Source organism: Corvus brachyrhynchos, unplaced genomic scaffold (assembly GCF_000691975.1).
Source record: "Corvus brachyrhynchos isolate BGI_N302 unplaced genomic scaffold, ASM69197v1 scaffold89, whole genome shotgun sequence".
Taxonomy (NCBI): Eukaryota; Metazoa; Chordata; class Aves; order Passeriformes; family Corvidae; genus Corvus; species Corvus brachyrhynchos.
This window is the reverse complement of record NW_008246063.1, coordinates 3,090,622-3,103,906: the sequence shown is the minus strand read 5'-3', so window position 1 is coordinate 3,103,906 and position 13,285 is coordinate 3,090,622. Positions and strand designations below refer to the sequence as shown.

Sequence of the window (13,285 nt, the reverse complement as noted above, 5' to 3'; positions counted from 1 at the left end):
GAAAAACTGAAGGAGTGAAAATTTGAGGCTGCAGACAGTATGATGTTTTCATCCTGAAGATCAGCCTTTTTGAGGGTGAGTGGAATAATTAAAAGCACAGTGTTAATCACTTCAGAAATTTCCACATTTTTAACAGCTAAAATGAGCCACATATATAAGAATCAAAAGAGAACATGCTGCCCATGCTTTATTCTTATCTACCTGATTTACCATACTTGCTTGACAGGCACTGAAGGAAGAAGAGCTGCTATTTGACTCCAAGAGGCCACAGTAACTGGTGAAGCTCTATGACCCCACTACAGCTTTATCCTCATTTTAACTCCAGACCTTCTCACCTATTTTCTTGCCATGTCTGTTTACTTGAGCTTCCTATGCCAAGGAGTCAATCTGAAACACCTTTTAAAAGTGGGTAAGGGTGGGAAAGGGAATCTGAGAAGCAGGAAATTAGTCAAATGTCTACATGTCTTTCCTCCTTATTGTATGAAATGTGTTGGGGCTTTGAGTGTTTGCCACTAAGTGCACATGTAAATGTTAAAGTGGGGCTGAAGCCTCCCTCTAAGTCAGGGGTGGGAAATCCACTGAGTCACAGTATTGGTTCCTCAAGTTTGTGGCCAAATACTAGAAACCTATAGGAATAGATCATAATATAGAAACATTTTTGCATTAAAGTCCCCTTATATACCCCTTGTATACCCATTTAGAAATACAGTTTCCTACTAAGACACTGAATCAATCCTTCAAAATTATTTAAGATTCTGTAACAGAAAAATGTTCTCCCTCAAGCATAAAAAAAACCCCACAGTAACTTAGAGAAATCTTAGAAGCCTATAAGGTACAGAAATAACACGTATTACCTCACATACCCATCCTTCAATTAACTTGTCATTTTCAATAGCAAAACTTAAATGCTTTTATCTAAACAGCTACAGAAAAACAGCTATTAAGTTTCTCCTTTCTGTAAAGCAACGATTAATATTTAATTGCATATTTTCCCTTTTCAAAGCTGCTCCTTCACAATTAGCACATACTCAGGTAATTTCACTTCTAGCCGACGACATTCTACTTCATCACAAAGTTAAGTGGAAATACTGACAAGCAGCCTGGCTTTGAAGTAACTGCACAGATGTGGCTGTTGCATAAAAGTTTCTCTTTAGAAACTGCTCTACGAAGGCAGCACAGCTCCAGTTTGGAGCAGTCAGTAGCCCTGGAGCAGCAGTGAGTGGAAAAGCTGCCTGCACATCTGCCAGCTCCAGAACTGAACTCAGGTCCTGAGTTTGGATGAGCCTTACCTGACACAGAGACTGTGTGAGACCTCACTCCTTGCTTCTCATTGTTGGCCAGCCTGGAAAACAGAGGTTGGAAGCGCTGAATGCTGTACATTCTTCACAGGCACTAACACTGGGAATTCATCCCAACAGGCACCTACTGTAATTAGCAGGGCTGAGCCACCTCCCCCAGCCACAGGATGAGAGGGGGAGAGAAGGCAGAGAGGAATCTACCACTTCATCCCGTCTGGGGGAGCCAGAGCGGTTTTTAATTAGCATGGTTCACAGAAACCAAGTGAATTTGAAGGAAAACACAAAACCTAAACTGCACACTTTCAAGATGTGTGCAATCTGACTGTGCTTCTACTTTCTGTGTGATCCGTGGGAAACAGAGTGTGAATTGAGTTTCTGTCTGTAAGATTACTTATCCTGGACTATTTTGAATTAATTTGAATGTCAGCTAAATAAAGAAAACCAATTGCATTTACATGTAGCTATGTTTTAAAGTTCACTATGTCATGTCTATATTATATATTGTTCATTATGTGTAAATGTATTGCGCATTATGTATAAATGTTCATTATGTTATGTATATGTTATGTATATGTTATATGACACATAAATGTGCAAAAGGAAATTCTAACGAAGTCTCAATTTTTCATCACTTACATATATAACCAAAATTTTCAATGGTCAATAGAGCACTGCACTTCATGCCTTCAGAAATCAGGAATTTCATCTGTCAAAGGCAAATCTTCCCAGATGCAAGATGCTGTTGGTTGGTAGTTTTGTGTATTTGATAAAAGCTCTGCTGCCAGACTCAGAGCACGTGTGGTGCTCTTCTTAAACAGACTCAAGTGCACAAATTTAGTTTTGGTAAACTGCTCAAAAATGAGAAGAAGCTTTTCCTTCAAACTTTATTTTACCCCAGAAATCCTTACAAATAAGTAAGGGTTAAGCTTTATGTAATTAGAATGTTATTCTGTGTTTCTCACTTGTGCCTATTTAAGTAAATAGAAGTCTTCCTGCTTCTTGAGTGCACACTAAATTTACTGATTTTACTGCTTCCAGCCTCAACTTTTCTTCCCTGAATTTTAACTTCTCTCTTTCTACAGCATGAGAAAGCTGCCTAATAGTGAGGGCTGCAGCAGAACCTGTGTGTAATCACTAATTCAGGAACAAACTGTATTCCATGCTCCATCCAGTAGTTAAGAAAGTAATAAAAATAGTTCTGAACTTCTTCAGAAATAAAGGAAGAAATGAGGTGACTGGGTCAAAGCAGGCACAGCCCCTGTGTCCCAAAATAAAAACAAGGAGGTAAAACACCATCAACCACTAAATGTCACTGGGTCTTTCAGCAGTTACCTCGTGCTACTGGACAGGGGTGGCAGCACCTGATAAAGTTCCAGGAGGACACTGCTGACGTATGACTCTAAACTCAATTTGGATGTGGCCACTGAGAACAGTCAGATTACAAAAAAAGGAAAAAAAAAATCCAAAAAGTGTCTTGCTTTAAAGACTGGAGTTTAGGAGGCCACAACAAGGAACTGCCCATGGAAAGGTGAGACAAACATGATAGCTTCCAGAGAGGATGGAGACCCAGCCACTGACACCAGGGGAGTAGACAATCACCAGGAAGGATTAAAGGCTTGCCTACATTAGAGACCAACAACTCCAACAACAGAAGGAATTGTCTGAATCAGAGCTAAATCAGAAATTTATTCTTATTTACCTTTAAGTCTGGGAAGAATAAAAATGCAGAGAGGTGTCTTAGCATAATTTTTAAGAATTATTAGATGCAGGTAACTCGTCTCAGCACACCTTTAATAAAGTATCACCATAAAACCAACCAGGGAAAAAAATGCATCTCTGTTTGCCTGACATAGGATTGTGTTTTCTAGGCATCCACAATTTTATTGGAGAAGAATTTTTCTATATTTAAAATAATAATGAGGTATTTACTATGCAATATGAATATTTAATAACTGCTATTCTTTATTACACTGAACCTATATCCCAACTTCAACTGGCCCCATTATGGAAGTTTTATTAAAAGAAGGACACATGACAGATTTATGATAGCAGCAAAAAGAGTACTTTCTGTATTTCACATAAGCCAAAAAGGGGATAATTAGGAAAAAGATGACCACAGACTGACTCACAGATTGAAACCACAATTCACAAACTGTTCAGCATCACTCCTATACACTAAATTTACTCATGGACTCAAAAGAAATAGCCTGAATCTCAGTCAAGTCTTCTCCAAAACATCCTGATTTTGTTATTGTCAAATATGATGGATGCATTAAGCACTTTTTGTCTCAGATTTTCTTTCTGGTATCCCTGTAGTTTAACACTGCTGTGAGGCTTTTATGCCCTACCTGCTATTTGTCCTGGAATCCAAAAGCAACAATAAAAGTTAGACACATGCAGAAAGTTCTGAAAGCATCACTATTTTTCAAAACAATTTTTTTAATACATAAGAAAAGAAAGCACAGAACTTACTTTGGTATTGATGGTAAAGCTCTTTCACCTTCTGTGTAAACAAGAAGAAAACAGGATTAAAGCTTTTACAAGTTTTCAAATAACCTCTCTCAAAGTGACATATATATGTGCCTGAAACAGTAATCATCACAACCTCTCAGGGAAACGGAGGTGATTCAAAAGAATGCTCTATACATATATAAAGAGCAGCATATCAACAACTCCTTCTACCCACTGATACAGACCTTTAGGCAAACTCTCATCTGAGGAAACAACATACACAGAATATAAAAGCTCTTTTTTATTCTTAACAAATAACTCCAATAAATCACTTGCAGAAGGTGTGACACTATCTCATCTCTCTAGTAAGAAATGCTTTTCTTTTATCTCCAAGATGTCCTAAGTGCTAACATATAAATAAAACAATTGAATCCAACTTGGATTTCCAAGTAAGACAACTGAAATAAATCATTAAAGCACATATTATCATATTGATTTCACACTGGGTTGAGACTATAGAATAATAATGTTTTGTGCCAGGGAGTAAGTCAGCTTTTTGTACACTATATTCAAATCCTTGCCAGTCTTTCTTTGAAAATGGCAATGCGTATAAAAGCTTGGATGTACCTATTCAAGGGGTTTCTTTCCTATTGGATTTGATTAAACACTTGGTATTCCTGTGGGGAAGTTACTAATCCTTTAGCAAAACACCTTTTCACTATATTTGGAGTATGCAGAGAGGGAGAGAAGATGGGTAATTAAATCGTATTTCACTCTCTAAATCAATGTAGCTCTGATAAAGTGACCTGAGAGAATGGCCACACTTGCAGAAAATAGTGACATACACTGTTTGCACAAAATCATGTAAATTCTCACTTTTCTCACAAATTAAAATTTCCAGAAATTATAGATGTAAATGACAGTCTCAGCTTTGTGTATTAAGGGACTGAGCAGAGAAATGCTCGATACCCAAAAGCCACACTCAACGTGGCAAAATACACTGTTTTGGTACATTTTTTTGCTGTCTACAGGTAGAAAAGCACCATTTGGCTCAGCACCATCAGTCTGTTTTGATCTGTCTGATGGGGGATGTTGAAAGGGAAGTTGCAGAAAAGAAGGGAAAACAGAAGCTGCAATTTGGAAGATGTGGAGCAGCTCAGCAAAGTGACAAGAGCAAGCACCTGAAACTGGGGGGCAGAGCAAGGACAGTAAGATTATATAAGCAGGTGCGAGATAAAGGTACTGTGGTATGTTAGCGTAAATGATACCTTTTGGGGAAGGAAACAAAAGGCAAAGATCCTACAAGGCAGTGTGGAGTGACAAATATGAGACCAATGGCGTGAAGGTGCAGCCTGGCAATGAAAGACTGGAGTGCAGGTACCCAAAAAAGAGAGACTGTAATGGGCACGAGAGGATTCAACCTGGAGGAAAACTGGACATCAAGTTTGAAGAAACAGGCACAAGAGGCCTGCCCACTGCTAGGCAGACCTCCCCAGGGCTGTGAAGAACACTCAAAAGAACCTTAAATTCTGTGTCACCTACAACTGGCAGTTATTAGTTGAGAAATCATCCTGTGTTCTGGTTTACACCAAGTTATGCTGCTACTGCTGGTTATTCCAATGCTGCTCCTACACTTGGCAACGGATTTAAGGCTTAGATGGTGCTGCTTAATCACACGTGTTACTGGTGGAACATTGAGTCTCCCTCTGTGTTAAAAGAACTTCATTAAATTGTAAATTTAACCTTATCATTCTGTATTTTTAAATCAAGGTAATGGATGCACAATTAATAAGCAGCTATTGAAAATAATTCTCCTTGCTCTTTAATATGTAGCTCTATTGCGTGTTAACTGTACAGTATTCAAACTGCATTCTAAAGATGGAATTTTAATTTCCCCTAGGGCTTTTTTTTGTGGAGTATCATATTTGGGGACTTCAGAAAGATCAGTGAATGATTTCATTACACTTGATAGGAATTATTTCATAATACTTGCAGGGCCACAATGCTTCATATGTTCAAAGTACTGAGCTCAGATCAGATCTGACTGTTCTTCCCTCCTCCAGCCTCCTAAGAAAGTGAGAAATACCACAGGTGGCAACTGCTAGTGTGTGCCCAAATCAAATACTACCTATCAAAGAGGATCTAAAGGAGATAAAGAGAGAATCTGACTTTCCAGTGTGGTATTAAATTTCCTTAAGGAAGAGAATCTCATTCTGTTCCTGCAAGCCTTCATTCCACTTTTTGAACAGCTTCCTATCAGTGAAAAATGCAAAGCAAGGATCGTAATAAAACATAATAAATCATAACAAAACCAAATCTCGATTCCATTGTAAGAGCAAATCCTTTCTAGGCACTTTGTGAGATAGGGAGAATGTGAATAGAAGTGGTCTTACACAGTAAGTTGAGTAGTAGCATGATGCATTCAATGAGCTCAAAGAAGATGAAAAGCGAAAGAAAGGTGAAGGAATTGAAGGAAAAGTGAAGGAAGTGAAGGAAAGGTGACAAGCATTGAAGCAGTCTGGAAAACTGTGAGGAAAAAACAGGGATAGACAGAGAAAAGCAAAGACTGACCCAAGTTAAATGAGTTATTTGCTTCCAGTTCCATTGGGAAACCGAGCAGCACACATGGGGCCACCATATCCACAACCGTTCCACCTGATCATCTCCCTATTCACCATCCTCAGCTGAATTCCACCGGATATAACTGGCTTTGTGCTCATTACCATCAGAGCAACAGATCTGGACCTTTGTCCTCTGAGCTGATGGGGCTGACAGATCTGGACAAAGCAGGCTCAGCCCTGGGAAGAAGGAAGGAGCACCCAGAACTGCCTGGAAGCCACAGCCTGGTGCCTGCAGAGGGACTGGCTACAGGGACAACACATCCCACTCGGCTGCTGGAGATGTGTGTCAAGTGCAGGGCTGTAAAAGGACAATGGAAACTGAAAAAGCAGGCAGATGTTTGGAAAAAAAAAAAACCACAAAAAGGCATCCAGGAATCAAAAAAACCTCATGCACTATTAAGTAGTACCAGAGGTGCACAGAGGTTGTAGTAATGGGGTTGTCCAGAGAAGCTGTAGCTGCTCTATCCCTGAAGTGTTCAAGGCCAGCTTGGACAGGGCTTGGAGCAACCCGAGATAGCGGAAGGTGTCCCTGCCCGTGGCAGGGGGGGTTGGAACTAGATGAAATTTAGAAGTATCACAAACCTGAACTATTCTGTCATTCTTCTGTGATTCTTCCCCTCCTCGATCACTGGATGTAATTAAAGAAAAAAAGAATCTGCATGGAACTCCTGATCTTGCAGACGCCTACGCGCTCTCTGGATACAAACTGCTCACTTCAGGCATTGCTGCCCAACTTGGTGCTCATCCTTTTACAGTTTATATCCCAAATAAAATACCAAATATTCATTAGTATCCCTGCAGGTCTGAAGTCAAAATTTCTTACTAACAGCATCCCAGTTAAGGCATATGTTGTTTTTCACAAGTTGAAACCCACAACAATTTTGCCCAATTCTATATTCTTTTAAAGAAATGGGATATGCATGGCTGTAGTGGGGTTTCCACTGGATTGTCCAGGTGTTTCCACTCGGAGCAGAGTTCCATGCTGGACACAGCAGGTCCCAGGCAGCTCCAGTGGCCCCAGCCAGGAGGAATGTAAATTCTCCTCATCTGACTGAAATTATTGTGAAAGCAAAATCAGTGAGGGGTCAAACTAAAGAGGTAACAGAGGTAAAGAGGTAGCATTCCTAAGAATGGAAACACATGTTGCCATTCCATTAAAATGAAAATGATGCCCAGGATAAATCTGTGTAAAACAAAAAGTACTTAAATGAATAACTTCATGAACTATTTAGTTTTGGTATTTTTGAACACTTCCACGGGCAGCTTGTTCCAATGCCTAACCACCCTTTTGGTGAAGAAATTTGTCCCAACATGCAATTTAAACCTCCTCTGGAGCAACTTGAGCCTGTTTGCTCATGTCCTGTTACTTGAGAGAAGAGACCAACCCTCATCTGGCTACAACCTCCTTTCAAGTAGTTGTAGAGAGTGATAAACACTCCATAACCTAAAAAGCTGATAATCAGTTCAACTTTTTATGAATTTTTCTTTTGTGTTCTTGGCCTGTAAGAGGTAAGTGTGATAATGGAAATAAAAATATTAAGTGTAACGTTTCCATATTGGTCTAAAGGGACCGGTCTATCAAAATATTTATGAAAAATAAAACAAATTCAATGGGAAAATGCCAAATACTGTCCACATCTTAAATATTACCAAGTGCTCTCCCCAAATTAAGAGGGACTGGATCATTACTGGATAGCATGACAGGTCTCACAAAAACAGGCTCTGTTAGTAATAAAGAATGACAATTTACGAGGACACTTGCAATAAATGTAAATTCACAACAAAGAAGGGAGGGGAAAGCTCAAAAAGGGGATAAAACATCTGTGGGATCAAGAGTTGCTTCATGATTTGTTTCTGATGTGTCTTATACAATCAAAGGTCACTGTGGGAGGGATCTGGGAATGCATATCATGATGGGGACAGCTCTCCCATAAAATGATTAATGTATATGTTCAGTATTGCTATGAACTTCAAAAAAAGGAACCCAAGACAAAAGAAACTCAGAATTTATTTTAACTGGAGGGGTTCTCTTCATGTATACATAAAGAGGAGTATTCCCAAAGTGCTACCTGATGTTCCTGTTCAATCACTGCTCATTTGCTCCATGTTAAATTTCTGCGTTGTAAGAATAGCACACAAATAAACACCCTGCATTAAATGCACTGATTTATCCTGCATTCACACCTACCAGCAAACCTCAGTGCAAGGCACAGGCAAATCAGAGATAATGCCCCTCAGAGAGCTCAGTGAGCCTAGAAGACGTAACAGCTGCTGGTAAGAAAGGTCAGAACAAGACAGGAATTAGGAAGAAAAACTGCAAATGAACAAGTCAATTCTGATGGGCACCACCACCAGTGTGGAAGTGGCAAGAACCCAACAAAGTCCACATGTGCCCCTAAAGGAAAAGCAGAGACAGTCAGAGCTATCCATTAATTCAGGGAAGAGGTCATGTGTAAAGACATGAAAAAGTTTTAGAAGACCAACTGTGGCTACAACAGCTCAGGTCGGAAAACAGCCAATCCAGTGGCATAAGAAGGAAAGTTTTGGGAGTGAATAATGATTATAGGAAACCCCAAACCATGATTTCTCAGAAAACAAGAGACACAAAAGGCCTATACTCACAGCCAGAGACAAGTCTAGTGACATGAAGATCTTGGATTGTGATGCCTATTTTATTTTTAGAACAATAAACTATTATTATCACTGATAGCTAGTTTATCCTTTTAGTGTCAGATTTTGGGACCAATGGTTCATCATCACTGAGTTGAGCACCAGGTTAGCTTGGAGAGCTAAGTATGTGTTGAGGGAAGATTTTCACTTGTGTGGAGAGGGAAGATTTTCATTTGTGTGGAGGTAAGGTTGCACAACTAACACAGGTTTTAACTTAGCTGCTTGTGTTGGAGCTAAAGGCCACTCACACACACTTAAGGGTCAGAAATACCAAAACACATGCAAATTTAAGAATAATTTGAACAATTGCCATTTGCTGTCAAGACATCTAACACCCGAAGATCACATCTCTTTTTTACTGAATGACCAAATGTAAGTTTGGGGATTTTTTGAGCCATGCACAGGCAGGATGTTATACATGGACCTGGAAAAGACCTGAATTATGTTAACAACATGACCCCACGGAAAACCTGTGGCAGAAAAAAGCAAGAACATGGCTAAAAGAGACTCAGTTTCACATTGAAGAGATGCTGGGATAGTTTATGTCCTTTCTTCTTTCCCTTTCAAAGAGGGAAGAAGGAAATAGTTTGTTGTTTTAGAAAGCAGGAAAGTCGGATGAATTTCCACGAGCAAAAAGGAGAACAACAGGGAAGAAGAAAATTTCATTCTTAAACAGTTTTGCTTGAGACTTTTTCATTAATTAAAGCTGTCTGAAAATTCTAATAAATTTAATTAAATTCTCTCTAAAACTTGGTGTACCTGTAACCTCATCTCACTGCTTCTACCTGGTGAGTTGCTACAAAAACAACTGACAGACACTATAAAATGTATCTCTGCTTTACTTCTACTTTATGAGAGAAACTCATGAGACCTCTCAAGATTTTTTATTTTTTAAATGGAGATGTTTTGAGTATCTAGGAAAAGGCAGAAACTACATAATTATCACCAGTCAGAACCTTATCCAAATGCATTCTAACCAACCTCTCTGAATTTCCACTTGTATATTAGGGAATCATTTTATGAGATAACGCACCCTTGTTAGGAGTGCCTTTAATTATTATAATTTACTTCTTCAATTTAAGTTTGGAATTAGTGTAAAGCACGGATTACTGAAACCAGTCTTAATGATCAACCACTAAGCAATTTTTGATGGAGTGACAATTTACTATCAGTGTTTCTCATGGCTCCTCCCAGAAAGAAAAGAGCCTCCAAGTGAGGGTCCTGCTGCTACCTCTTGTCCTGTATTCAAATGCAAAATAACCTCTGAGCAGCTGTGAGGATGAAGCTCTCCTTACCTTTCTGAGGCCTGATGATGAAGGACTGCGTGGCTCCGTTCACGAGCCGGCAGTAGCCGTCGATCAGGTCAGCCATGTTCTCTGCAATGGTTAAGGATGGTGCTGTCACTGTCAGAGGCTACAGAAGGGAAAAAAACAAGGCACCAACAAAGAGGAATTATTGTAGTTGCAAACACTGAGGGGAACAGCTGTGTCATTGCATCAGAACCTTACACACGCCTGCAAACCGTAAACAGAAGAATATGGGTGAGCAGGGAACCACCAGAGAGATTCTTGCTTTGCCTTTTGTGCAGCAAATTTCAAACAGGAGGCCCAGAAAGCACAGTTGGTAAAACCCTCCACCTAAATGTAGTGTTAATTTGGGCTTATGAAGTGTAAATCACTGTTGAATACAACTGCTATGGCTTTCAGGCTTGTAATTAAGACAACTCTGAAGGAGCTGTTTTTTCCTTAAAGTTCTTACAGGTGGTATCTTTTCTCCCCGCCCTCTGCAGCAATTTATTCTTGGCCTAAAAACAACCCTTCCCAATTTCAAAGAAGAAATATGTACAGTAGAAAAAGAGATGAGAGACACACAGACAAGCTATTAATTTTAATACCACCAACATTCATCATCCTCTTCACTGATCTGCCACTCTCCCTCAATCCTGCTCTACCACTGTTTTCTGGTGCACTGGACCTAGGAAAAGATTTGATTTCACTTCCAGCACTGCCTCCATGTAGTATGAGGGAACAAATTTTCCTTCTTTCACATTTCCCCTTTACACAAAAGTGGAATTGCTGCTTCCTCTCTAGGATGCAGTACATATGCACAGGCTGCTATTAAACTGCATTTAAGAGATACTGGTTTTATGTCAAGCTTCTTCTGTGAATACCAAAGTCCACAAGCACCAGATGCAAAACCTAAAACATGTAATGAACTCTAAATCTGTTTTAAAACCAAACTTGGAACAAAAGTCCAATACAGAGAATATCCACATTAAGACTATACTAAATCCCACTCCTTGCAAGCAAAAACAAAGTTAGCTGCAAGTTTATCACCACTGTCAATAACATACCTCAGGTGCACCTGCTATCTTCAGTTGCAACATCCCTTTTCTGTCCTTGTCTTCACTGTTTGAATACTGAATGGTTTGCACTTGATTGAAGTCTGCTAGATGGGTTGGCTGCAGAAAGACAGTGCAAAAAATGAGGAAAAAAAATACAGCAAAATAGCCTGCCTTTATCCCTGGTGTTGAAAAAGCACAGGGAGACTTTGATCTCCAAACTACACCTGCAGAGATCTGTTCTCTGTTTCTTTCTGGAGTTTCATTACCACTGGCTAACAACACACAAATATCCAGTGTCTGGAAAAGGAGCCCAGCTCCGCTGTGCCCACAGAGGTCACTGTTGAGTAACACCAGATGCACACCGAAGTGGGAACAACCTCTTGGATGTCAACAGAGAAAACTAAACACGTAAAAACCACACGGAACCCATGCTGACACATTCCCAACATCCCTCCAGACTGCTGGAAAAGGTATGTTCTTAGCTGTGTATTCCTGATTCCCCCATCTTTTCACTACTTTTGAATTCATTTCAATAGAAAGCTGGACATGGGCTCAGCTTAAGTTGTGGTTGTAAAGTTCCCAAACACTTTGCTGAAGGATCTGTCTGGACAGAGCTCCCTTGCACCGTGGGGGTGCACAGGAAATACTGCAATACAGTCAGTATCAGGTAAGGAAAAGGCTGAGAAGGGTATGAAGAAAGTAAATAAGCAGGGCCTGCACAAATGGGCACACAAACTGGTTAAACAAGCTCTGCATTTACACATTCCTAAGAAGGAGAACAACTCAGAATAATTCATGTTTCATTGGTAAAAAGTCCCCACCAATGCTTCAAGTTCTGCAAATGAGCACTTCACTGGGTAGAAAAGCCCACAAATTCAGTGCTAAGGCTGACACTGACTCTGTACCTAACACCAGTGCCTCTCCTCTGATCCCGAATCACAAATTAATATCTAAGAGCTCTACATGCTGAGCTCCCAGCTCAGCTGTGTTTAACCTTGAGATCACACTTGTCACTCCCCTTTCTGTGATGTTCAGTTCACAACAGGTCGTGGTTGTTAACACAGTGACTGAGAAAAAGCCCCACAAAACAGAAGCAGACTTACATTTGCACCCTTGTCTGTCAGGTAACTGATTCCTTCTTCTGGGCCAATTGCCAGTTCCACTGAAATAATCCAGCTTGACTTGAGAGTCAAAAGGAGAAAGGGCAAAATTTCAACAGTAAGAAAAGGCCTTGCTATGGAACACTATCCTCCAAAATTATAATTACAGGTTATAGTAATTAATATCTACAAGCTTTTCAATTCTTCAAACAAATTAAAATTATATTAAAATCAAGTAATTCTGTAAGTGGCAAAAGCCCTCATGACTGGTTTCCTGGGGAACTCTGCTACTCAAACTGCATTTTCATGTGTTTTATCTTAGGTCTACATGAGAACTATGGATTTCCTGCATTTCCTCTTCTCATGGACACTGATATTCAAGTTTTAATTTCTGCTGTAGTCTCCATTTTCACAAACCCTCCAGACTTAGGGCCCTTCCTCAAAATTTACTTGAAATAGGTAGAGATCAACAGGCATTAGAGAAAAATTTACAAACAGAAGTTGGGAAGTCTCATTTCCTCATGGAAACAGCTGAAAAAGTCCTTGACCTTCACAAACAAAGCATCAATAAAAATATTTAATTTTACATACAATTCTTACCCAACTAATGAATGATGCTTTTTTTTTTAAGCAGTCAACAGAGAAAGTCCTAAATAAAATCAATAAATATGACTTGTTGTTAATGTTGCTAATGTTTCTATATGAAAACAGGAACTAAGTAAGCAATTACTGTAGAACTAAGCAAAAGCAATTAGATTTCTAACTCCAGAACGTATTCTGGTGACTGTCACATTCCTCTAC

General features: G+C 39.6%; 1 protein-coding gene across 10 annotated transcripts in view; it reads right to left on the bottom strand.

Annotated features, from left to right (window-relative positions):
* The window catches only part of PTK2 (protein tyrosine kinase 2), a 179,152-nt gene that overhangs the window by 53,908 nt on the left and 111,959 nt on the right, over positions 1–13,285 (bottom strand). For all 10 annotated transcript variants that reach the window (XR_001865994.1, XR_001865995.1, XR_001865987.1 and 7 more), the window contains 5 exons: positions 12,488–12,565; positions 11,394–11,501; positions 10,336–10,453; positions 3,771–3,801; positions 1,290–1,342 (listed from right to left, as the gene is read on the bottom strand). Coding sequence is in view for 1 of the 10 variants with exons in the window: in XM_017746659.1 (XP_017602148.1) it covers positions 1,290–1,342; positions 3,771–3,801; positions 10,336–10,453; positions 11,394–11,501; positions 12,488–12,565 (388 nt within the window). In the remaining 9 variants the exon portion in view is untranslated. The remainder of the gene's footprint in view (positions 1–1,289; positions 1,343–3,770; positions 3,802–10,335; positions 10,454–11,393; positions 11,502–12,487; positions 12,566–13,285) is intronic.